The 27786-nt window shown below is 35.1% G+C and overlaps 1 protein-coding gene across 3 annotated transcripts; it reads right to left on the bottom strand.

The window, feature by feature from the left end:
• Nucleotides 1-17: 17 nt before the first annotated feature.
• LOC148946125 (pyridoxal phosphate phosphatase PHOSPHO2-like) lies at nt 18-15974 on the bottom strand. 3 transcript variants are annotated; one of them, XM_089097797.1, is made up of 2 exons: nt 15574-15645; nt 18-2257 (listed from the first exon to the last, which is right to left on the bottom strand). In XM_089097797.1, the coding sequence occupies exon 2, from the start codon at nt 2236-2238 to the stop codon at nt 1489-1491; it is 750 nt and encodes a 249-aa protein (XP_088953923.1). In that variant the 5' UTR covers nt 2239-2257; nt 15574-15645; the 3' UTR covers nt 18-1488. The 3 variants fall into 3 exon arrangements, with proteins under 3 accessions (XP_088953923.1, XP_088953924.1, XP_088953922.1); XM_089097798.1 differs by lacking the exon at nt 15574-15645 and adding an exon at nt 5650-5668; XM_089097796.1 differs by lacking the exon at nt 15574-15645 and adding an exon at nt 15861-15974 and having other exon boundaries at nt 19-2257.
• Nucleotides 15975-27786: the final 11812 nt, after the last annotated feature.

Raw genomic sequence — 27786 nt, 5'->3', positions numbered from 1 at the left:
TCACAGGTGAGCTCAACCCTTTTTACCAACAGTTAACTCAAAACTTTGGAAAAATAATTAAAGGTATGAAAGAAAATTTACCAATAATCATAACATTTAAAATACAATCCAAACATCCAAAGGTGAAATTATACAAGTATGTGCATACTGTTTGGGCCTTATAAGGAGGGAATGTCATTTTTTCACAAAGATAGTGAAAATAAGTAGATAATACATTTTCTGAAAGTTTTCTTTTGAGGAGGTGTCTTTCAGAACGATCGTAAAGGAGGGATATCCTGCGTAGAAGCATGGTTACAAACACGAATTACCTTTGGGCATCTAAAAGCTTCTCCGTAAATAGGGAAGGCTTTCTTTGCAGATGCTTCATTAATTACTACCCTTTACAGCAAAATAGATATGTATATTGATCCTAGATACTCAGTACTAACTTAACTGCTAACGATGCAAGTCTTCGCTTCTTACATTAAAAATAATTTTTTTTTAAAGTTCTTGACAAAATCATATACAAAATTAAGGAAAGCATCCTCGCTTGTGTTAAGTCATAGGTCTTCAATTAGCTTATATGAGCTAAACTAAATCGACGCCGGACTGATAGCAGAGTAATATAACTTCAAAAAATATTTGACAAAAGGCTGTACAAATAGAAGTAAAAGCCATTGCACAGTATATCGACATAACCAACATGAATCGATTATTACCAAAACAAATCTACCGCAATATCAAAATGGAACGTTGGTTACAATACATAAACAAGTACGAAAATTGAAAAATATTTTCTGATAGGATAGTTCCTATCAGGATAATCTCAACTAAAGATTTCAACAGCTTAACTAATATTGGACATTCATTTTCTTGCTATGCAAACAAAAAAGTAGTAACCAATTTTAAATTGATATACAAAAACTTGATTCCCCAAAAACAGAAATGGAGAGTAGCAATACTGTGCTTCAAAATTGAAAAAAGTTGAGTGTCATCAAATTTCTAGATATTATCACAAGTAATCTGCAAGCAACAATTATATTTGACTAAAAAAATTGAGATATTTTATCTTATATATTGTATGAACAAAAAATAGGCACTCAATTACAGCTAATTTCCTATGAATGCGTTATTTTAAAATTCATGAAAACTGAAAGCTTGAAAACAGCAACGACAAGGTTTTTGATAGTAAAACATTAAGGGCAACTGAAACAATGAGGTCTTATATATCGTACTGCCTGAATAAATATTTTTGTATATCCTGTCCCATTATGTCACATCTTCATTATGTATTTACATTCATTGGTCACTCACTCCAAGCAATATATTCAGTCAGCATAATAAACATTTACTAAAACTACTTTGAAGTTGAATTCCTTCTGCTAAAGGAGTCTGACAATCAAATGCAGTATATAATTCATTTTTATAGAACTGTTCAGAAAGGAATTATCTAAAACAATGCCTGGTTATGTGTGCTTCTATCACTACTCAGCCATTGAATGAGTTTCACTATGATTTGATAACATCTGGTCGCTTTTCTTTTTTTTTTTCCAAAATATCTATACCTGTATTCCATAAACAAAGTTCAGCACGTATTTTCAGCCCCTGTTCAGTCTCCATCTTTTGGATATATTTGACAAGAGAAAAGCCTTGTCTGGGGAAAAACAGATCCGCTTCTGACAACTTTAATCCAGGACAAAAATCGTTTATTCCATCTCCTATGTAACCAACCAACGAGTATTTTATACCATCGAGACCCCTTGCAGTTATAAAATCGTCCAATATCTGTCCCTTACATAAATTCTTAGTGCTGAGCGTACAATTATCCTGTACATGATATCCGTCTAAAGATAGCCGTCCATTTTCATCAAAGAAAGCTGGATTTGTAAAAATAGAATGAAATAAGTTTTTTCTCCCATTTGTTTCTAATATGTGGTTAATAAAAACTGAGTTCGCATCCGATATAATGATGATATCCACTTTTTCCATATTTACATGTTCAAATAATTCAACCATTCCACTTGTAAATTCAACTTCAGACATACAGTCAAGGATATCCTTTGGTTTCACTGAATTTTGATGCAAGTAACGAAATATTTCAGCCATACATCTAGTCCACCCTTCGTTTGAATGAAGGGCAACAATTTCATGAGGTATAACTCCACCTGGTGCTAATTTTCTCACATGGTAGTCACTATTCACTTCGATGATTGTATGATCAAAGTCAAAAGCCAAAAGTACTTTATCACAAGCAGACATTTGAATTGGCAGATGTTAGCTATAAAAAAAGAATAAATTCCATAAGGACTTGCAGTGCAAATTTTTGACCTATTAATTTTTAATTATAAACTTGTTTGCCCTCAATACACCTCCCTTAATTTCACTTGCCACAAGATTGTGCCAACACAAAACATCTTTACATGAAAGACATTTTACCTTCTTTCATTATTGATATACAATTATGGAATAAAAATTCACAACCTTGTTTCAAGTGTGAAATTTGGCTGCCTTACCCTGGTCTTCACATATATGCCTAGTAGGTGGAAAACCTCAAATTTTCAGAAGGATATAACACCAAGTCAAACCTTTTCAGACTCGACAATCAATTTACATAACGTTTAGCAGTAGTCAGTATCTTTCAGACAAAATTATTTACGTAATTTAACTAGCCTTGATTGAATTTTGCTTCTTCCTCAGATTAATTAGACAAACTTTTTTCCAAAAAACAAGTTTTTCAAAGAAAACTAAATAGCTGTATTACAACAAATCTCCAACAAATTACACCAGATCTTAATCAAACAAATCCATCTTATTGTATTATAATTTGTTTTGCCTAATTCTTTGTTAAAAAAGAACATTTTGAGCTCATTTATTTAAAGAGTTTTATTTTGCTGTTTAAGAAACAAAAATAAGACACCAAGAATCAATGCAACCAGATTTGTTTCCTTTTGTTTGGAAAATTTAATTGAGATGTTTCCATAGCCTGAAAATTTAAGAAGATCAGCATAAAAAAAAAGATAATTTTGCACAAAGCATCAATATGGCCACATTTTTCTTCAATAGTTTACTGTCCTTGATAAACTTACCTTGACCTCTCCCCACAGAATTCCCTCCAATATTCCCTGAAAGCTTAAGCTTGGGTCCTTTGAGTCGTTAATTTACGCCCTTCTACGTTCCTGGGACATTACGGACACGCCTTTTTGACAGCCTGGATGAACATGGTGTCTTTTGATTTAGTTCAACATTTCCAGAAAGTTTTAGCTTAATAATCTTAACTGTTCCTGAGACAGTGAGGCTACGTAATCTTGACAACCCAAATGCACACAATGTCTTTGGATTTAGTTCAACATTCCCCAAAAGTTTAAACTTAATATACTTAGCCTTTCCTGAAAATCTGTAGATACGCAATTTGGACAACTTGGATGCTCATAGTGTCTATGGATTTAATTCAAATACCACTAGGTGTAACTGAGATATTATAGACATGTTATTTTAACAACCTGGATACAGATTGCGTCTTTTAATTAGTTTCAACATCCCCCTCAACAATCCCTGTTAGTTTCAACTTAATGACCTTAACCAACTACTACTATTACTACTAACAACTCACAGCAGAACCAAGTCACAAGAGGCCGACATTGCTGCGCATGCTTCTCCTCCATCTCAATCTATTCAAGGCTTCCTTCTTTACCCCCTCCCAATAACGTTCGATTTCATTTTAATCCTTTTTACATGACCTCTTCTCACCTCATTTGAAGATGATCTACTTTTCGTTTGGCCTTAGATGGATGGCTGGAAAGGACAAATTTTGGTAGTCTGTCATCCTTCATCCACAAAAAGTGTCTCAGTCATCTTAACCTTTATCTCATTATAGCCCTAGAAAGTGGAATTGAACCACATTGTCCATACAGCTTAGTGTTTGAAATACAGTCTGTCAAAAAGGTACACAAAACTATCTGAAGGCAATTCCTCTGGAAAACATTTAACAAATCCTCCTCCATCTTCTTAGGCACCCATGTTTGAGAACCATACTTGACCTCTGTCTTCATTGTAGCTTCCAATATTTTAATCTTAGTTTGCAGATTAATTTTCTTGTTCTTCCAAACTTTTTTCAACTGTGGTTTCAACTTAATACTGCAAGAGGTTTTTGAGATATTGCACATGCACTCTTCTGACAACCTGGATACACACTAGTGTTCTTTGCTATAACTCAACATCTCCTTTAACATTCCCTGAAAATTTCAACTTAATACCCCATAATGTAACTGAGATATTGCAGATACGCTCTTTTGACAGCACAGATGCACGTAGTTCCTTTTTATGCAGTCAAACATCCCCTTCAACGTTTCCTGAAAGTCTCAACTTAGTATCCTCAGTCGTTCCTGAGACATTGTACGCCCTCTTGACAACCAGGCTACACGTAGTACCTTTTGAATGGGTTCAAAACCCCCCTCAGCATTCCCTGAAAGCTTCAACTTAATGCCCTTAGCCAGTCATGGAATATTGTAGATTTGCTCTTTTGACAACCTAGGTGAACGCAGTGCCTTTTGAATAAACTCGACGTTACTGTCAACATCCCTAAAAGTTCCAAATTGAAAACTTTAGCCAATCTTGAGATATTGGAGATACACCCTTTGACAACCTGGATTCATGTAGTGTCTTTTTTTTAGTACAACGCCCCCCCCCCCCACAACATTCCCTTAAGGTTTCAATTTAATACCCTTAGTTGTCCCCAAGATATTGTAGATACACCTTTTTGACAACCTGGATGTATACAGCCTTCTGATTTAATTCAACATTGCCCTCAACATCCCCTGAAAGTTTCAAATTAATATCCTTATCCATTCTCAAGATACTGCAGATAAGCTCTTTTGCCAGCCTGGATGCAAATTGTGTCTTTTCATTTAGTTCACCATCTCCCTGAAAGTTTCAACTTGATACCCTTCACTATTATTGAGGTATTGCAGATAGCCTACACCATTTTGACAGCCTGGATGTACATGGTTTCTTGTGATTTACTTCACCCCTAGTGTTATCAACTTAATCAATTTAATGTTCCTGTGATATTGCAGATATGCCCTTTTGACAACCTGGATGTGTATAATGTCTTTTGATTTAGTTCAAAATCCTCTTTAACAAGCCCTGAAAGCTTCATCTTTATGCCTTTAGCCTTTTTGGTTACCCTGGATCAAACATATGCTTGTACTACTCTTTTCCCAATAATAAAATCTATATGTAAACAATGGGCGACTTGAATTATTTATAGCCCTTGTCCCAGGAGTTGTGAGGGTTATTGCATCCCCTGAGGCATAATTATTTAACCTTTTGACTATTTTGAACAAAACAGTTATCTAAAATCTTGATCAAATGTCTTTGAAGGTTGAGAAGGGAGTGGACAGCTAAAAAAGGCATGGGATGAGAGGGGGCTGGTTGCCTTCTAAGCAGTAGTAAATCTTAAAAAGGACAATAGAACTTCCTACATACAGTCAAATGAGCCCCCTTTGAAGTTTCTACAACAACTCCTTCCAGAAGAAGTGGCCTAGGAGGAAGAGATAAATAAATAATACATTGAAACCATATTGATATTTACTTAGGAAGCATTATTGCAGCTAATTATGATAATTACATACAAAAACGATGCTACAAACAGATTTTATTTATAAAGAATACTTTAAAAGTGGAAATATCCTGTGCATTAATCAGTGGTGTCATAAAATATTGGTTGTCTCCAATCAGTGTTGTCAAAGCTGCAGCTTTGTCTTTACAATCGAAACATGTCAAGAATACGTCTAGCTATGAGTGTTTGTGGCATTACAGCATTACCTGTTTACATAATCGCCCCAAAACCCAACAAAATCCTAGTAGGCCTTGCTCCCTCCTCCTAGGAAAAGTTTGTGGTGGTGTCAATGCAAATATATAGATATAAATATTAGTATAAATAACTAAATCTTTGTAATGAATATGAAGCAACATTTTTTAACACTTTTTTAAGACTTACATAAAATTAAAACATTATTTTTGGGGATCACTTTTTTAACAAAATTCTTAATTGTTTTTAAATTACACCATTTGCTGCAGCTGGAATAATTATATATGGGCAATTGCACATATGTTCATGATCAATATATCCAGGGATTTTTCCATGAAGGGAGGGAAAGGGTCAAAACTGTACAAGAGTGAATTTTAGTCCATAGTTTTCCAATTTTTTTTTTTTTTTTTTACTGAAGTGAGGTCCCTCGAAATCAAAAAGATCAGTCTTGATTCAGCAAAAAAAAGAAAACAAACAAGCTAAGTCTTCAGTCAGTGCAAGAATAAACTAGGTCTAGACTTGGTGTAAAAACAAATTTAGTCCTCTCTTACTGACAACTCTCCAGAAGAAAGATAGGCAATTGGCAATTTGTTTAAATCAGAAAAATACAATGATTTTCAACCTGTAAGACTGGAAGCACAAAATGAGCCAGTGCCTTTTTTGACACCCTCCTTCTTTCTCCCAGTAAACTTTAAAGCAGATCTGTTGCACCATGTTTGAAGAAGAATTACAAAAAAAGCACATTTCAATCTGTATCATTGGATGTATAATATATTAATTGGGCCCATGAAACCCCCCACCCAAAAAAAAAAAGAAAAACCTTGAATGATTGAATAATCTCAGTAGGCCTCTTAAACACTCCCACCTATCCCAACCACAGGCTCTAGCCTAAGAGGAGGTTTGTGGAAGTTTGTTTCAACTGGAATTACACAAGAGTTTCTTATCAATGCAATTAGAGACTGAAAATATGCTCTAGTCCCTCTACTTTCCTGATTGGAGGCCAAAAGTGAGCACATGGTCCCTCCAATACCACCCCCAACCGCTAAATTTTCAGCAGAAATGTAGGATGGTATTTTTCATCAATCAGCTCAAGCTTTACGTGGCAAGTATCTTCAGTCAATAGAACATAAGACAGATGACACTTAGAAGTATCTGTCCCTACCAAATCTTTGTATGAAAGGGAATTGCCTACTTAAAAAAAAAAATGTCTGAAAAACTCAAGGAGACTTTCCAAAAGATATCTTAGAAGCTAAGCAAACATCATGATCAAACATGTCCCTCTTTTCATTATGAAACCTGCAAGTAATCAATGGGCAACAAGCATAACTTATGGCTTTGAGAGTTACAGCTGGCTTGTTCCAGGGGCTTTGATAGTTATGTTAACTAAGGAGGCATATTTGTTAAAGCTTTTAAATTCTTCTGAACAAAACAGCTATCTCAAAGTTTAGATTCGATGTCTTTGGAGGGGCAGGGCAGTGGTTAGCAAAAAAAGGCATAGGAGCCATATTGCTCTTTACTTAGCCAGCACTAGGGAACAGCTTGAGGATGAAATTCAAACTATCAGAAACTGTTGAAGAAAGTTTGGGGGAAGATAGAGCAAGGGTATTTCAAAGTTTGTGTTGGGGGAGGGAGAGAGGGCTAAACAATATTTGTCTATGATCCACAAATAGTTTCTGCACAATAAACTTTTACAGCATTAATAATCAAAACCATGGTTGCATAGCAAGGTCAACAAAAATACACTATGTGCTGCCAGGCTATCAATATAGTATATATGCAATATCTCATGAATGGCTTTGGGTACTAATTTCATTATTTCAGGGTTGGTTAAGAGTGAACATTGAAATGAAACAAGAGGGAGAGTGTACAGGCTTTAATTAGCCAAGCGATCAAAATACAATGTCTGCAATATCTCAAGAATGGCTTGGGGGATGAAGTTGGAACTTTCAAGTAGCATAGGAGCAGGAAGGAGGAGGAGGTAGAAAAAAGTCAAATTTTGTGTTTGGCAAGGAACTAAATATGTCTTGTACCCAGTCAACCTAAATGTTTTCACACTAGAAGCAAAACTTACTATAGGACTTAGAACCTATTGCTACAAAAATAGTGTATCTGCAACTGGCTTGGAGTATCAAGTTTAAACTTTCAGAGAATGTTAGGGAAACCAAGTAGATCTCAAGTTTTGAACTAAGGGAGGGGGAAGAGGGGTTACTATTGGCCTAAACATGTCTTTTCTCTGATCCAACAAAATATTTTTGCACTATAATTCTCTATGGGTCTATAATCTTTACATGGTAAAGAAGTAAGGTAAATTAAGAGACACTATGATCTGTTAGGTACTCAGATCAACTTATTTGCAATACCTTCAAAACATCTTTGGGGATTAACCTGTAATGTATTCCTGCATCAGAATTCAAGTTTAAATACAATTAACTAAAATAAACAAGTTTTTTTAACTGAAAGTAAGGAGCAACATTAAAACTTTAAACGAACAGAAATTATTCCGTATATGAAAGGGGCTGCCCCCTCCTCAACGCCTTGCTCTTTACGCTAAAGTTTTTTATTGTTTTAAAAAATAAAGTTGTGAGACAGACTCAAACTTTAGCGTAAAGAGCGAGGCGTTGAGGAGGGGACAGCCCCTTTCATATACAGAATAATTTCTGTTCATTTTAAGTTTTAATGTTACTCCTTACTTTCAGTTAAAAAAACTTGTTTTTTAGTTAATTTCTGAACGTTTTTGAATTAATGCAGCTTTTATTTTGGCTCACTGTACATGAATAATTAAAACGAAATTCGCATATTAATTTTCCTTTTGTTGGCTAATTGGCTTTCTCGAAATTTTGTTCTGACATAACTTACAAATTAACTTACGTAACGAATTTCTATATTTGTATGTTTTATCACGTATACTAGGGAGTTTGCTCCCTATTCAATACCTTGCTCTTTATGCTAAAGTTCGAATTTTGTTTGAATCACAAACCCCTGAATCACAAAGGCCGGTTAGTTGTTGTTGTTTGGGGTTTGACGCGTTCGACCAATCAGTCATATGCGTTCGTATCACTCGATTATTCTGTGCCTTCTGTAATCACTAGATTGCTTGGGTGTCACTTTAGTCAATATTCATTGAGCCGTGTCAGGTATCACTTATTGTGCTATTGGTAGGGGGTTGGTCATTCACCTGTAGCAAATGCCTGCGTTGAAAAACGAGAATCAGAGTAATTCAGCACTGCTTTGTCATAAAACAATTAAAATACAATTGCAACACAATTAAATAAATAATGCCAATATACATCATTCCTGTCACATACACCAACTATAAAAAAAAAAAAAAAAAAAAAAAAAAAAAAAAAGCTGATAAAACATAGATAAAAGGAAAAAATATACCAAGTGTGATGACTCTAAAATGAGCTTAATATAAGGGTGTAAAAAAAAAAATAAAGAAATAAAAAAAAAAAAAACCTTAAAGGGAATGAACCAAACCAGTAGTCTTAACAAATATACCTAAAAGGTTTGTGCTTAGTTTTATAGCCCAAGGAGGAGACGTGTAATGTCCCAGAACAGACCGCATTGTGAATGCCTTAAATGCCCTCTCACAGCAATTCCTTAGTATTTCCCTCTCCTTTTCATATTTTCTACAGTTGAAGATGATGTGAAGTATGTCTTCGTACACTCCACAAGTATCGCAGTTGGAGGAAGGGGTCATCTTCCAATGGAATAGTGTTGATTTTGTCTTTGCATGGCCACATCTAAGACGAAAGAGACAAGTTGAAAGGATGCGAGATGGAAGGTACATTTCTTTTGATGGCTGCTTATAATCATACAGATCCAGGAGGGGCGCCCATATGGGGGGGCAGGGGGGGGCTCTTACCCCCCCTGGCTGAATGATGCTGCCTTATTTTTATATTTTTGTTCTGAGATTTCTATTATATAGCATTAAAAGTAGCAATTAGACGAAGTTTGCCCCCCCCCCTGGAATTCAGCTTATGGGCGCCCATGCCAGGAGCTGAGTATGGAAAGAACGGAGCCAAGCCTCTTCTTCGTCCAAAATTTTTGAACTGATTGAAGACAGGAATTCCGGACCAGTAATAGGGGTTTGAGTGATCAGACCCAGATGGGAGGCTTGTTTTGCAGCATGGTCTGCTAATTCATTTCCTTTTATACCACAGTGTGCGGGGACCCAAATAAACAGGACTGATAGACCCTTTCTTGTAAGTTGTGTAGTCAGATTTTCAATCTCCATGGCAATATTTCTTGCTTGGTGTTGCTGGTGTAAAAGATAATCCAGAGCTGACAGTGAATCGGTGCAGACAATATACTTCTGATGTTTGGTCTCTGTTTGGCTTGCTATGGCATGAAGAGAAAACTTAATTGCCATAAGTTCTGCAGAGAAAATTGTCAGGTAGGGGGGTAAACGGTAGGAAAGAGACAGGCCCTGGGAGGGTATAACTACTGCACAGCTACATTTTGTTAGTTAGTGCCGGTTAGTTAGAATAGATTGCTCTTTTGAAAGTACTAAAAAACTTTAGCGTAAAGAGCGAGGTATTGACTAGGAGGCAAACCCTTTTATATACGTAATAATTTCTGTTCATTTTAAGTTTTAATGTTGCTCCTTATTTTCAGTTGAAAAAAACTTGTTTTTTATTTAATTTCCAATCGTTTTTTAAATAATGCTGGGAAATCTGGCGCCCCCTTCATGGAAATGTTCCTTCCCCCATTGAAATATCCTCCATGGAAAGATCCTCCCCCTAACCCCTACTCCAACCCCCCACTAGAAAAAAATTCCTCCTGAAAACATCTATATACTTCCCAATAACCAATACTATATGTAAAAAATGGGCAAAGTTTATAACTTGCAGCCCGTCCCCGGGAACTGTGGGGGATTAAGTCATCCTCAAAGACATATTAATTAGATTTTCGACTATGCTGAACAAAATGGCTATCTAAAAATTTTGATTGGGTGACCGGAAAAAAATAAGAATGGGAGGGGGCCTACTTGCCCTACAATTTTTTGGGTCACTTAAATAGGGCACTAGAACTTTTAATTATTGTTCAAATGAGCCCTCTCACGATATTCTATGACTACTGGATCAACAGGATCACCCCTGGGAAAAAAACAGAACAAATAAATAAACATGCATCTGTGATCTTTCTTCTGGCAAAAAATACAAAATTCCACATTTTTGAAGATGTGAGCTTGAAACCTCCACAGCAGGGTTCTCTGATATGCTAAAACTTATGGTGTGATTTTCATTAGAGTTCTATGACTTTTAAGGGCTGTTTCTCCCTTTTTTCGAAAATGTGGCAAATTTTCTTAGGCGTGTAACTTTTGATAGATAAGATTAGACTTGTTGAAACTTATATATTTGAAATCAGTATAAAAATCTGATTCTTTTGATGTATCTATTGGTATCAAAATTCCAAAATTCTATTGGTATCAAATTTTTAGAGTTTTGGTTACTATTGAGCTGGGTTGCTCCTTACTTACAGTTTGTTACCACAAACTGTTTGATCATTCAATGAAAATCCCCTACCTATAAATAAAGCACATAAGGAAAAAGCAAAACAAGTGAGCAAACAATGCCTTTCACAAGCTGAAACTTTCAGGGAGTGTTGGGGTGGCCAAGTGGACATGAAATGTTCATAGATGGAAATAGTGTATCTGGATTATTCAATGAACAGATTTGGGGATTGAGTTGAAATTGCCATGGGGTATCAGGGGCCAAATGGGCCTCAAATTTTAAGTTGGGGGAGGGGCTGAGGTAAATTGAAGTACCCAGGCTATTAAAATGGCATTTCTGAGACATCTTGGGAACCAGCCTACAGGTGGGAATTGAGTTGAAACTTTCAGAGTATAGGGGGAGGGAGAGGTAGCAAGAAGCCTTCATTTCTTGGGTTTAGAGGGAGCAGATGTGGGGGGGGGGGAATGTATGTCTAGATCTACTTAAAGTTTTTGAAGAATTAGCCCAAGAGAAACTATGAATCTATTTGCAGTGAAGTTTTAGCCCAAGGCATATCAAAAGACAGTAGGTTACATTCACTCAGGCTATCAAAATACCTTATCTTTAATGTCTTAGGAACAGTTAGAGGGATTGAAAGATATTCAGAGAGTATTTTGGGACAGCAAGGGAACTGAAAAAAAAATTGGGGGGAAAGGAACAAGGGTAAAAAAAATTTACCTCTAATTAGTTTGTCTAAAAAAGGACCAGCAATTTTTCTTGAAAGCTTGAGTCTATAATCATAGGCTATTCTGGTCACAGGAACTCTTATACACAGAAAAACTTGACCAAGATGCAGACACTAGGACCTATCTCTCAAACTATCTTGTAACTGGCATTCAAAAGTTTCTTGGCCAGATAAACCCTTATACATAAAACAAATTTGAAAGAAATTTAGGCTGAACTGGTTAATGACACCCTAAAATGGGCCCAAAAAATGGTAAAGCATATAAATGTACCCAATGGAGCCCAATAAATGGTAAAGAATAGCATATATTAAATACATAACCTAACCTAACTCAACATAGGCACCTTTTTTTCCCCTAAACCCCAAAAAACAATAGTTTAAATATTGTAAATGCAGTGACAAACCACAGTTTCCAATCTAATATTCTATTGAAAGAAACCCATTTGACTAGTTTCTTAAGCATCTTCCCTATATAATATGGTGTGTGCGTTACAGATAGTACATAAGTACCTGGAATTTCCCCCAGAAGTAATCATTGATCTATGAAACAGCATAATAAAAGGCAGTGGTAAATTTGTAGTTTTTGACATAATTTATCTAGGATGAAAGCATATACATCACTTGATACCTCTTCTTATGCTCTTTCATTGTTCAATAATTGATTCTGGGGAAAATTCTACTTTGATCCCTTAATGGGGATCACCAAAAGGTAAAACAGTCCATAGTAGGCTAACCAAAATTTTACAAACATGTTTCTAAAAAAAACTGTCTAGTGAAACAAAATTGCCATTTGTAACTGATTTAGGAATGGCAATTAGGCAAAAGTAACTAGGAATGGCAAAAGTAACTGATTTAGGAAACTTATGGTTAGCCTAATATGGTGTTCTGAGCTATGTAATTTACCCTAAAAGCAACTATTGAAGGTAAAATTCTACTTTAGCTACTTTTGGCTATCTTGGAAAGGGGTTAGGTTAGGAAAATGAAACTTTCTGGGATGGGTCTACAGGTATGTCCTGGGAAGGTATTTTGAAGTACCTACCTCCACTCCTTTTCCCTCTAGAGGGTCTATTGAAATTTTGACAAAACAACATTTTACCTTAATTTTCAGCTATCAGTTTCTTTTTCTCTGGCTTTAGTTCTGAAAATGCAATTCCTGTTATTTGAGTAGAATTTTAAGCCATATCAATGTTGTTGTTTTTTAATTTAGGAAATACATTTGCTTATTTTTAAACCTTATAAATTGGGACTGAGCAAAGTTGTGAAGTTGAAAACAATTTTGTTGTGCTTCATTTAAGCAGAAGATCTATTTTGCAAGGTTTCACTTTTATAACATACAGAGTTTTAAAGGTCATCAAAGGTCAGGACCCTCCAGAGGGAGAAGGAGTGAAGTTAGGTACTTCAAAATACCTTCCCAGGACATAATTTAGGTAAATTTTTTGTTATTCATATTATCGACTTACAAACAAAGCAAACATACCATTTGGTGCCTTTTTTTATGCTCTTTCCAAATATAATAATGATTTTTGTTGGAAATGAATTTTACCCCCACCCCTATATATACAAATTCAGGGTATATATTTGAAAATTAGGGGACTGGGGGTAATTGTGTTTATGATGTAAATGATAGGTAAGTTTAAACTCCCCCCCCCCTAATGTGTAAATATATACACTGAATTGGTATATATAGGGGTGGGGGGGGGTGTAAAATTCATTTCCAACAAAATCATTATTATATTTGGAAAGAGCATAAAAAAGGCATTAAGTGATATGTTTACTTTATTCATAAGTCAATAATATGAATAACAGAAAATTTACCATACTTTAGCCTGTAGACCCATCCCTGAAAGTATCATTTTCCTAACCTAAACCCTTTCTAAGATAGCCAAAAGTAGGCTAGCTAAAGTAGAATTTTACCCTATTGAATTATGAAAGAGCATAAAGAGAGGCATTGAGTAATATATTCACTTTTATTCTAGCTAAATTATGTTGTAAACTGCAAATTTGCCAAGGCATCAAGTGATGTATTCACTTTTTTGTCCTAGCTAAATTATGTTGTAAATAGCAAATTTAAAAGATTATCAAAGATTATGAATAAAATGTGGCAATAATTTTGAAATTATAGTTTTTAGCTCAGAAAAAAGTTTGCATTAAACTAGCCTATCCTAATTTGGACAACAAAAGTTTCATTTCCCTTGCACAAAGAGTTTCTGAGAAAGTGAAAAACCTCTATTTCAAAACCCAGTCTTAATTTAAAAGCATCACTGGCAGGCAAATAGGTAAATATTTACCAAATCATATTATTGAGTAACAACTAAAGTTAGTATACCATTCAATGCCTTTTTTTTATGCTTATTACAAATATAACAATCATTTCTATTGGAAATGAATTTTTGCCTCCCCCCCCCCAATATATGCCAATTCAGGGTATATATTTCTACATTTGGGGGGTGGGGTAAAGTTTAAACATACCTCACATTTACATCAGAAATAAAATTTGGCCCCACCCCCCCCCCCTCCCTAATGTAGAAATATAGGTAAAGTTCTACCAAATCATATTATTGAGTTAGGAATAAAGTAAATACACCATTTGATGCCTTTTTGGTAAAATTCTACTTTAGCTACTTTTGACTATCTTGGAAAGGGGTTAGGTTAAGAAAATGAAACTTTCAGGGATGGTTCTACAGGCTAAAGTATGTCCTGGGAAGATATTTTGAAGTATCCACCTCCGCTCTGTCTCCCTCTAGAGGGTCCTGACCTTTGATGACCTTTAAAAATATGTGAGTTATAGAAGTGAAACCTTGCAAAATAGATCTTCTGCTTAAATGAAGTACAACAAAATTGTTTTCAGCTTCACAACTTTGCTCAATCCCAATTTATAAGGTTTTAAAGATATGCAAATACATTTCTTAAATTTTGGAAATAAACTATTTATATGTCTTAAAATTCTGCTCAAATAACTGAAATTGCATTTTCACAGCTAAAGCCAGAGAAAAAGAAACTGATAACTGAAAATTAAGGTAAAATGTTGTTTTGTCAAAATTTCAATGGGTATAGACCTGTCATGTAGGCAAATTTCATGACCCTTTAGAGGGAGAAGGAGTGGAGGTAGGTACTTCAAAATACCTTCCCGGGACATACTTTAGCCTGTAGACCCATCCCTGAAAGTCTCATTTTCCTAACCTAACCCCTTCCCAATATAGCCAAAAGTAGCTAAAGTAGAATTTTACCGCCTTTTTTTATGCTGATTACAAATATAATAAGCATTTCTATCGGAAATGAATTTCAGCCCCCCCCCCTATATAGGCTATACCTAACCAAACCTAACCCTGAATGGGCATATATAGGGGAGGGGCTGAAATTTATTTCCGATAGAAATACTTAGCCTATTATATTCGTAATCAGCATAAAAAAAGGCATCGAAAGGTGTATTCACTTTAGTCCTAACTCAATAATATGATTTTGTAGAACTTTACCAAAATATATACCCTGAATTGGCATAGGCCTATATACATGGGGGGGGGCTAAAATTCATTTCCGGGATAAATGATTATTATATTCGTAATCAGCATAAAAAAGGCATCAAATGGTACTCAAAAGCAACTCACATATCTGATATTTTTTCATTTTTATTTGAAACAGGGTAATGTCACATTTTTTTAAAATTCAAAATTGCCTATTTTTGCAAGCTCACAAAAATTTGCGTCTTATGATACGTGAAATTATAGTTTTTAGCTTAGAAAAAAGTTAGCACCAAAATTATCCTAAATTGGAATACAAAAGTTTCATTTCCCTTGCAAATAGATTTTTTTCAGAAAGTGAAAAAACCCTATTTCAAAACTTTTTCTTAATTTAAATAGTGTAACTGGCAGGCAAATACTCGAAAGTAACTCACATCTCTGATATTCTTAAAATTTTCAAACAGGGCAATTTCACGTTTCTTTAAATTTAAAAAGTGGCGAATAACGTCTGTCAAGTCGTGTCGTCATCAGTGCATCATCATCATCATCATCTGGAGACAAACAAAGCAATTTTACAATAGGAAAATGGTATTTTGCTTTGTTCCGGAAATCCACCACATGGCTAATATGGGAGTAAAGTTCATTTGTGATGCAAATGAATGTTATATTTAGATTGAGGATGCAATTCTAGATATATATTCACACAGGGGGTGGGGGTATATATTCTGTGAATATATAGGCTATCTCTAAGAAATTCATGAATTTCTTAGAAAAAAACAAGGAAAGAAGTGAAGATAAAGGCTCTCCCCCTGCAAAATGTGTTAACTAGGATTATTCTACATATTATGGAATAAGAATTGTTTTCTTAATATGTTTCCTTTTGTCCAGCTGGACTCCTAGGCTTAAAATACTGGTTTGCCGGTTGGCTAATTTAAAGATTTGTATATATATACACTGTCAAGTTGGCCATCTGGTGGTATCCCCTTTGTTCCTAATTGTAATCATTGTAATTTGAGAGAACAGTGCTCTTTCTATCGTTTCCCTCAAGATGAAAAGCTAAAAAGAAAGTGGTTTTTGCTATGCAGGTAAGAACTTAACTGCTAGCTCAACTGCAGTTGTAGTGAATGATAGCAGTGGAAAGGAAGGTAAAGATAGCCTACAGACTAGCTACCAATGTACTGTAGGGTGTAGAGGTACAAGCCAATAGAACCAGCATAGGCCTATACAATGAGAAGATATTTGTTTGTATTTTGCTTCTACTGAACAGTATCTGTGCAATTATATAGCTCAGTTGGCTGAATAATATAGAGTAAAAAATAAGTTTTTTTTTACCATGGGTAGCTATTCTTCATCTTTACTAACTTTACAGTCTACCACCATTCTTGATTGGCATGCCAATTTCTACTAAGATTCCTTTTAATAAAGGTGCAGATTAGCTGCCAAAGACAAAACAACTTGTTTTTACTGTAGGCTATGCTACTCAGTCAATCAGGCTGTAAAATTGCAGAGATATTTCCTGGTAGAAGCAGGATATAAACAACCCACTTCTTACTGTATATCCTGGTTCTATTGAGCCAAACATACTAATCAACACAGTACTGCAAAAATGTTTCAAAACTGAAAGCAGAATTGATAGAGCCACCTGCCTACAGCATAGCAAGTCCGAGTTTGCAGAACATCAGTAGCAAGTCATTGCAGTGCTCTCTGCTATCCATCTGAGTCTCTTTATATTTTTATGTAATCTGTCCCTCAACCCTTGTACCCATTAATTTAATCAACTGTGACAAAACATAAACTGGAAAACAGGTGGCAGAATACATTGGAAATATATAATTTGGGCTGCATATTTGCACATTAGGCAGGTTGGAGATAAATGATAGGCTAAAATAGAGCTGCGTGAGTTCCCCTGTGTATGTAGACTAAGAAAGAGGTCAATTGTCCCTTATTCTGTCCCTATTGCTTTTAGTTGGATAGAAAATAATCCCAAGAAAATCCCCTTTGAAAATGAGCCACAAGTTAGCTTGAATTTGTCAAAGCTTTGAGGTTTGCCCCTTGAGTCTGTAAAGAAAACAGATACCTAATTGTCGCTTTGTTAATTTCAATCTTAAAGCTAATCTGTATTTATGGCAATTCTTCAAATGGTGGTAAAAGCGTAGTTTTATTTGTTCATTTGTCTTGTTTATTTTCTGTAGTATTTTTTTTTAATCTTTAAATTGATTTACATTTCTTACAAATTACTTGTTTATACCAGAGGTCTATTTGCAATTTTTTGCCCACCCTTGGAATTTTGGGTCTCAAAATAACATATTTTCCATTTATTCTTTCAATCTGTCCCCCAACCCCAGTAACTATTAATTTAATCAACTGTGACAAAATACAAACTGGAAAACAAGTAGCAGGTGGCAGAATACATTGGAAATATATAACTTGGGCTTCATATTTGCACATTAGGCAAGTTGGGGATAAAATTATAGGCTAGTATAGAGCTGCATGATTTACCCCTGTATATGTAGACTAAGAGGAAGGTCACTTGTACTTTATTCTGCCCCTACTGCTTTTAGTTGGATGGAAAAGAATCCAAAGAAAGTCCCCTTTTATTGAAGCTAGGGAACATAGATCTCTTCTTTGTTTAAAGAAAATGGATGGACATAAGCATGTCTTATTGCACTAAAGCCCTGTGGAGGGGGAGAAGTTAGCTACCCCTATAATAAGAGGTGGCTAATCTGCACCTTTACCAAAGTTATCATAGAATCCCAAACTGAACAAGATTCTGGGCAGGAGATTCAAATGAGGCCCAACAAACTCTCTTCAGCCTTTTGATAAAAGATGCTATTAAAAGACCAGAACAGCTTAAATATGTTTTGAATTTTTCACCTTCTTTCACCTAACTTCTATTGTCTTCCAAACTTACCTATGCTCTCCTCAATGTCTAGTAATAGTAATTACATTCATTTAGTTATAGCCCTTCAACTTTCTGTTACCAGAGAATTGCAAAAAGAATACCAAACCAACAATTTCTGTTGACAGAAAATACTAATCTGCTAACTGTTTTTTTGAAATGCTAACTGTTTTTTTTTTTTTTTTTTTGCTTCCATGACTACCATATTAGGTAGACTGACAAGCCCCCTCCAAAAAAAAATCCTGGTTACGCCGCTAAAACCAATTAGAAGAAGGTTGTGAGCAAGATTTCTCATAACCACTAAAACCAACCTCTAAAATTCTAATTGTGCCTACCTCAGAGCTGAATGACCTCTCAACCTCACCAGATATCTCAACACTCTGTTTTTACTACTTAAAAATGGCATCACCCTCCTAACCACACCCTTATTCATTCCAATGGCCTGGAACCTTATTTGGAGTCTCTTATTGCAGACTGCAAAGTATAGCAGTATGATGGTTTTTCTTTAGAGTGGGTTCTTGCCTGTCCCTCTCCCTTCACCATAAATCCTGGATCCGCCTCTACAATTGATACTGTTTTTTTTTTTGCTTCCATGACTACCATATTAGGTAGACTGACAAGCCCCCTCCAAAACGAAATCCTGGCTATGCTGCTAAAACCAACCAAAAGAACATATTAGAAGAAAGTTATGAGCAAGATTTCTTAAGTTTATTTTCAGCTCATATTAAAGGACTTAAATTAGCCACAAATGATTGTAGATAAAAATTAAGACCAACAAGAAAAATATGTGAAGCTCAGATCTTATGAAACTTAAAGGATAAGGGAACGCCAGAAACATTTTCATATATATATATATATATATATATATATATATATATATATATATATATATATATATAAGGCTGTACCCAGAGGGGCGGGGGGATTTGAACCCCTCCTGAATTGTTTTTTTGACTTGTTAAAACATAAAAAAATATGGATATAAACAAATTTTTGTATACATTTTTTTAGGTTTTTTTTTGTGTGACTCCCTCCCCTCCAAAAAAATCTTTGCATAAAACCCCCTGTTTGTATATATATATATATATATATATATATATATATATATATATATATATATATATATATATATATATATACATTATAGGCTATATATATATAGTACTGGGAGCCTGGCAGCTTTGATGCCAGGCCCCAATACTTGGCATGCAGCGGGCTTCTATATACATGGATTCTTTTTGTTGCTTGTCTTCTGACTGCAGACAATCTACAGGTTTGTTACTGCCACCTTGTGAAAAATACAAATTCTCTCTTAAAGAAGGTGGCTTTGTGGCCAGGCCCTGTCACATATATGTACACATAAATACACATTTATGTATATTATATATATATACACATTTCAAGGCCTAAATATGAAATTGAGTTTTGGGAAATTAAGATAAATAAAAAGACCACATATTATACCTATATTTTGGAATATTGCTTAAAAATTTACTTAAAAACAACTATTTTTTTCAATACATTTTGTAGCCATCCCCCTGTGAAATAGGGATCTTGCCCTGGGATACAAACAAAAACATGGACTTGCTGTTGATGAGAATTAAGTAAAAAAAAACAACTTAATTTTGCATCTAGTCTAGGGTTATACCCATACATAGGGGGGTAGGGGTAATTAAACTAGAAACAACTCTAACAGCAAAAAAAAAAAAAAAATAGAGAACTTCTAAATATAATGAACTAAGAATTTTGTTATTATGGCATTTAGTTAAGATAAAGAGATACATTATACTCTCACTCTTAGTTGTATTTTTTTTTTCTGTTTAAATCTATTTGGGTAGTCTTTCTAATTTTACAATCATTTGCAAAATGAAGATAGACAGCTAAAAATATTCCTCCAGGGCCAAATCTGGGCTGGGTATGTATTTTTGAAGTTTTATCCACCTAGTACAATTTAGTAATTGTTAAGTTTAACTACTTTGTCAACAAGATTTATAAAGCAAACTTTAAATTGTACTGTCTTATTATCTGCAAAACTTTATTAAACATCCTTTAATAGGGACAAACTGAATCCAGTCTAAATCCACAATACTATTAAATTATTTGAAATTTTGACTGTTTTCAATCTATTTTCCACAGTTGGTCTGTCATTTTGTTAAAAAAATGGCATCAAATATTTGTATGCAGATCTTGTGGAGGATTAATTAATGTGGTTTCTAAAAGATAAATACACTATTTAATTTACCATTAAATATTCTTTCAAATATAATAATTCCTACAGTTATGTTTGAATCCCCTACCCCAGATGCCTGGGTATGAACCTAACTTAAACATTGTAGTTTGCTCATTTTGTTGTTTCTTTTATTTTGGGATTACTACCAGCTTTTGATGAAAAATAGGTGTGAACCAAGCCCAAAGGCTCATAAAACAAACATTTACCACCAGGAAGCCATGTGTAGTCAAGAAGCTGTACAAAGGTATTTTACATCCACACCTGGAATTTGGAATGATCCTAGCGTCTCCCCATTATAAAATGGATGTTAAACCACTCAAGAGTGTCCAAAGGCCAACAAAAAAGCTCATACTAGCTTTGCAAGACAAGATGTATGAGGAACACCTTGTATTCCTCAACTCCCCACCCTAGTCTATATTTTTTCAATCATCAGTATATAGACTTACTTGGTTTTCATGATATTTGGCAAATCATTAATGTTAATACTTAATAGGATGGGACCCAAGACTGTGCCCTGGGGTGTATCACTTCTAAAATTCTAATTTTGCCTACCTCAGAGTTGAATGACCTCTCAACCTCACCAGATATCTCAACACTCTGTTTTTTACTACTTAAAAATGGCATCACCCTACTAACCACACCCTCATTCATTCCAATGGCCTGGAACCTTATTTGGAGTCTCTTATTGCAGACTGCAAAGTATAGCAGTATGATGGTTTTTTTTTAGGGCGGTTTCTTGCCTGTCCCTCTCCCTTCACCGTAAATCCTGGATTCGCCACTACAATCAATACTGTTTTTTTTTTTTTGCTTCCATGACTACCATATTAGGTAAACTGACAAGCCCCCTCCAAAACAAAATCCTGGCTACGCCGCTAAAACCAACCAAAAGAACCAATTAGAAGAAAGTTATGAGCAAGATTTCTTAAGTTTATTTTCAGCTCATATTAAAGGACTTAAATTAGCCACAAATGATTGTAGATAAAAATTAAGATCAACAAGAAAAATATGTGAAGCTCAGATCTTATGAAACTTAAAGGATAAGGGAACGCCAGAAACATTTTCACTAGCACTGAGCAGACATTCTCTTCAAATATTCTGGAAGAAAGACGTTAACATAGAAGCTTTCAAGAGCACGAATATTTTCACTTCATGATTTGTCCCTCACTATTTCCAATATTATTGTGCTCTTTTCCGACCAGACACAAAGATCACAAGACTGCCAACCAGTTATAAATAGCTGCCCTTGGATTTGGTGGTAATATTTATTACCAAGAGGGTGAGAACGGTCAAGGTAATAGTAGTTGGCCCCTGTCTTTCTTCAGGTAACTGTTTGATATATGTGTATTCGCACTGGCAACAACACCACCCAGTCTTTGAGTATATGGGCACTTGACTTCCACCAGCTTTTCTTCTGATACAATGCCATCAGGAGATGCACCAAGCATTCCACTTGGGGTTAGAAATAGGCCTGCAGGGGCAACAGTCACGCCGGAAATCTGCTCATATTCCTAGAATGAAAAAGCAAGATGAAAAACAAAATAATTTCTAACATTTAATATTGTTGGTGCTGTTTTCTGGTTATCTTCCAAGATAACCAAAAGTAGCTTAAGCAGAATTTTACTGTGCAATTGGCAGCAACTATGACTTGAGTTGTATTTTCAACATTTTCTTTTTTCAAATAATTTTTATTCTCTGGTCACATTGGTGTTCCTGGCTAAATGGTTGACACTCTGGGTTGGGAATCCTTTGTCCAAGGAGCACAAGTTTAATTCCTGGCATTGCCAGTTTATTTGGATTGGGATAGGGGGTCATTGAAGTGACTTAGCTTAGCAAGAGTTAGTCCAGCTTTAAATGAGCACCTAGAGAAATCTGGGGAAGGTAAGCAAGAAGAGCATGCAAAAGTAAAGGATAGCTGGTCCCTAGCTTGATATTGCTCTTTCTGGCTAAAGGACTACAAAATGGAGATCAGCACTTCCAGTTTGGACCTGGAAAGTCTACAGCCACCATACATACTTACATATTGGTGTTCAGTTTGCAAACAATATTTTATCTGCAGTTATTTTTAAAAGAATTTAGACAATCAGGTTTCTAAGTATGATTATTAATTTTTTAAAGCCATGCTGACTTTTGATTTAAAACAAACATGTTTTGTTGTGTTTAAAGTAGAGATTTTGAAATTATTAATAATTAGAAGCCCTTTCTCTGATTTTGCCAACTTTTCAGGCAGTAAGTAATTTTTAATAACTGTAAAATATTTCTTCTGGTCCTTTACCAGTGGTTATCAATTATAATGCACTAAACAATGATTTATATATGCTGTGGTCATGGGCGTAGGGAGGGGGGCAGGAGGGAAGCTGCCCCCCTAGACCTTCAAATTTACATTAGATATGGCTGAAAAAGCAGATGGTTGGAACAGAAGTTGCCCCCCCCTTAGACAATATGCTGCCAACGCCCATGATTGTGGTCACTAAAATTCTGAACATCTAACCTATTTTACATAAATGTAAATTCCCACTCCCTACATCTAACCTATTTTACCAACTTAGATTGTTTAAAAAGGGTGTAAGAAAATATTGAAGTTGGACTTAATTATTCACAAAAACTTTCTTTTAAACCCATTAAAGGTCAGAGAGATGAAGAAATGCAAGTAAGATGGTCCTTCCTTTTGCCTGAATAATGGATGCATGAACAAGGGTGTGGCCATGGCCCTGGGGCTTTAGTGCAATAAGACATGCTTATGTCCATCCATTTTCTTTAAACAAAGAAGAGATCTATGTTTCCTAGCTTCAATAAAAGGGTACTTTCTTTGGATTCTTTTCCATCCAACTAAAAGCAGTAGGGGCAGCATCAGGTACAAGTGACCTTCCTCTTAGTCTACATACACAGGGGGAAATCATGCAGCTCTATACTAGCCTTTACATTACCCTTAAATGTGCAAATATATATCCTGAATTGACATATATAGGGGGGGGGCTAAAATTCATTTCCGACAGAAATAATTATTATATTTGTAATCAGCATAAAAAAAGGCATCAAATGGTATATTCACTTAATTTGTTAGTCAATAATATGATTTGGTAAAAACTTGCCTAATGTGCAAATATATAGCCCAAATTATATATTTCCAATGTATTCTGCCACCTGTCAGTAACTGACAGGTGACAAAACACAAACAGGAAAACAACTGTTGTTTTCCTGTTTGTGTTTTGTCACAGTTGATTAAATTAATGGGTACTAGGGTTGAGGGACAGATTGAAAGAATAAATAGAAAATATGTAATATGAGCTATAGATTTCTATATTAGGAGGGTTGGAAGACAACAGAGCTGCATGTAAAATGTTTAAGGTATAATTATTATGCATATCATGAAGGGAGTAGAAGGGCCATAATGAATACGGAACGAACACCGTGCTGCCATCTACAATTGAGTCTAACACTGACGGGACATAATTTATTCAAGGATTATCGATCCACGAATTGGAGAGGATTTCCGAGAACTTGATTGCATAATCGAGGGGAGAGAATTTCCGAGAAATCGATTTACATAATCGAGGGGAATTATTGATTTACGAAAGGAGAATTAAGAAACAAATATGGCTTCTTTCATCCTAGGTCTGAGGGATAAACGGTCTTTAGGTCAGAGAGAAAAATTAATATTCTATTTTTAAATATGGCTTCATTGATCTTTAGTGTCAGGAATTAGAAATGACATCACTTGTTATCTTGGAAATATGCAGGAGTCTAAAGAGATAGAAAAATTCTATTTTAAATACGACTTCTTCGATCTTTAGGTCACAGAGATAAATTAATATTCTATCGAAACCATAATAGTCTAGCTAGGAACATCTATGGGATGAAGAGATCAACGCGGGAAATGGTTTACTAGGAATTTCAAATGTGACAGCGCAGGGATGCCAAAACAAAAGGAACACGCAGAAATTACGTTTAGGGATTATTTGGGCGAAACCATTTTTAGACATTTTAGCAGATGATTTAAGCGAAACCGTTTGAGGCATTTTAAAAGATGATCTTAGAAGATGATTTGAGGGTGAAACTCTGTGATCGTTATAATACACAAGTTCTATTTGAACAGTGTTATGAGGTCCTCTACCCCAACAACCCCCCTACCCCAACCCCAAAGGGCCCTCCTACCCCAACCCCAAAGGCCCCCCAACCCCAATGGCCCACCGAGCCCCCAAAGGCCCCCCAGGCCCTCTAAGGCCTCCCGGGCCCCCAAAAGCCCCCCGAACCCCCACATTTTTTTAAATACTTTTGAATCAATTTGTTTGCATGTCTGGGTTGGTGTTTCCAAGTCCAAGAATTTGTGTTTGTTGGTTTGTATATCTAAAGTGCCTGTCTTTCTCTGTCTGTATGTCTGATTCTATCTGTTTGCATGTCTGGGTTGGTGTTTACAAGTCCAAGTATTTGTCTTTGTTGGTTTGTATATCTAAAGTGCTTGTCTTTCTCTGTTTGCATGCCTGATTCTATTTGTTTGCATGTCTGGACTGGTGTTTGCAAGTCCAAGTACTTGTCTTTGTTGCTTTGTATATCTAAAGTGCCTGTCTTTCTCTGTTTGCATGTCTGATTCTATGTGTTTGCTTGTCTTGGTCGGTGTTTGCAAGTCCAAGAATTTATCGTTGTTACATTGTATCACTACAATACATTTCATCCTCTTTTTGCTTGTTTGATTATAATTGTGTCCTTGTCTGGGGTTGTGATTTAGTGTCCAAGTTTTTGATTGGATTGTATTATAGATCTGCATAACCTGTCTTTCTCAGTTTTAATGTTCGATTTAATTTGTTTCCGCATTATCGTTGGTGTTTGCTTGTCAAAGTATTTGTCTTCGTTGGTGTTTATATGTAAAGAGCCTGTCATTCCGTGTTTGTTGGTCCGAAACTATGTGTTGGCATGTCTTGGGTGGTGTTTGCAAGTCCAAGTATTTGTCTTTGTTGCTTTGTGTATCTAAAGTGCCTTTCTTTCTCTATTTGCTTTTCTGATTCTCTTTGTTTGCATGCCTGCGTTGATGTTTGCAAGTCCAATTATTTGTATTTGTTGCTTTGTATATCTAAAGTGGATATCTCCCTCTGTGTGGATGTCTGATTCTATTTGCGTGCATTTCTCGGTTGGTGTTGGCAACTCCAAGTAGGTGTATTTGTTGATTTGTATATCTAAAGTGCCTGTCTTTCTCTGTTTATATGTATGTTTCAACTTATTTTCCTTTCTTGGTCTGTGTTTTCAACTCCAAGAATATGTATTTATTTCTTTGTTTATCTAAGTTTCCTCTCAGTATCTTATGGCGTGTATGAGAATCCTTTTTTGAAAGTCAGGGTTGGTGTTTGGAATAACAAGTATTATTTGTCTTTTTTGGTGTGAGTTTATAGTTTTCATGACTTTATATGTTTTCATGTACTTGTATCTATTTGTGCTTTTCTTTTTTTGTTAATTCATTTCAGATAAATTTTATTGTTTGTTTTTTATATATATAGTGACTTTATTTCTGTGTTTTAATTTCTTTTTATATTTGTTTTCATTTCTGGGCTGGTGTTTGAAAGTACAAGTATTTGTCTTTGTTGGTTTGTATATCAAAAGTGACTGTCTTTATCTGTTTGCATGTCTGGTACTATTTGTGTACATATCTGGTTTGGGGTCATCAAGTACAAGTATTTTTGTTTGTTGGTTTTTATATCTATAGCTCCTTTCTTTATATGTTTTTCCCGTACTATTCTGTTTTTTTTAGCGTATGGGTTTGTGTTTTAAATCCAAGGGCTCTGCCTGTAATGGTTTATATATCTAATTTTTCTGTGTTTCTCTCTTTGAGTTTCTGATTCTACTTGTTTGCATGTCTGGGATTGTTGTTTGAGATTCGAAGCATTTGTCGTTGATGGTTTGTATAACTAAAGTGCCTATCTTTCTCTGTTTGTGTGTCTGATTCTATTTGTTTGAGTGTCTGGATTGGTGTTTGAAAGTCCAAGTATTTGTCATTGTTGGTTTGTATATATAAATATCCTGTCTTTCTCGGATTTCATGTCTGATTCTATTTGTTTGCATGTCTGGTTTGATGTTTGCGAGTCGAAGTATTTGTGTTTTATAGTGTGTATATCTAAAGTGATTGTCTATATCTGTTTGCTTGTCTGATTCTATTTGTTTGCATGTCTGGATTGGTGTTTGCAAGTAAATTTATATTTCTTTGTTGGGTTGTATATCTAAATTGAATTTCTTTATCTTTTTGAAGGTCTGATTATATTTGTTTTATTGTCTGTGTTGGTGTTTGCATGTTTGATTCTATTTTTTTGCATGTCTGGGTTGGTGTTTGCAAGTCCAAGTATTTGTCTTTGTTGGTTTGTATATCTAAAGTGCCTGTCTTTTTCTTTTTGCATGTCTGATTCTATTTGTTTGCTTGTCTGGGTTGATGTTTTGCAATTACAAGAATTTGTCTTTTTTTGTTTGTATATCTAAATTGCCTATCTTTCTCTGTTTGCATGTCTGATTCTATTTTTTTGATGTATGGGTTTGTGTTTGAAATTCCAAGTATCTGTTTTTGTTGGTTTGTATATCTAAAGTGCCTGTCTGTCTCTGTTTGCATGTGTGATTATATTTTTTTTCATTTCAGGGTTTGTGTTTGCAAGTCCAAGTATTTGTCTTTGTTGCTTTGTATATCTAAAGCGCAAGTCTTTCTCTGTTTGCATGTCTGATAATTTTTGTTTGCATGTCTGGGTTGGTGTTTGCAAGTCCAAGTATTTGTCGTTGTTGGTTTGTATATCTAAAATGCCTGTCTTTCTCTGTTTTAAGGTCTGATTCTATTTGTTTGCATGTTTGGGTTTGTGTTTGCAAGTACAATTATTTGTGTTTGTTTGTTTTTATATCTAAATTTCCTGTCATTCTCAGTTTTCATGTCTGCTTATATTTGATTGCATTTCTGGGTTAGTGTTTGCAAGTACATGTATTTTTATTTTTTGTTGTGTATATCTAACGTGCCAATCGGTGTCTGTAGGCTTGTCTTTTTGTATTTTTTTTCTATTTCAGGATTTATATTTTAAAGTCAAACTAATTGTCTTTTTTTGTTTTTATATCTAAAAAATATGTCATTTTATGATTGCCTGTCTGATTCTATTTGTTTACATGTCAAGGTTGGTGTTTGCAAGTCCAAGTATTTGTCTTTGTTGGTTTGTATATCTAAAGTGCCTGTCTTTGTCGGTTTGTATATCTAATGTGCCTGTCTTTCTCTGTTTGC

This window comes from Artemia sp. Qi Xiang Cuo, chromosome 12 (genome assembly GCF_049724085.1).
Source record: "Artemia sp. Qi Xiang Cuo chromosome 12, ASM4972408v1, whole genome shotgun sequence".
Classification (NCBI taxonomy): domain Eukaryota; kingdom Metazoa; phylum Arthropoda; class Branchiopoda; order Anostraca; family Artemiidae; genus Artemia; species Artemia sp. Qi Xiang Cuo.
This window is presented reverse-complemented; position numbering and strand designations above follow the sequence as displayed.

Bases quoted from the DNA above. Each gene is read 5' to 3' on its own strand.
- LOC148946125 (XM_089097796.1), bottom strand. From the start codon at position 2,238: ATGTCTGCTTGTGATAAAGTACTTTTGGCTTTTGACTTTGATCATACA.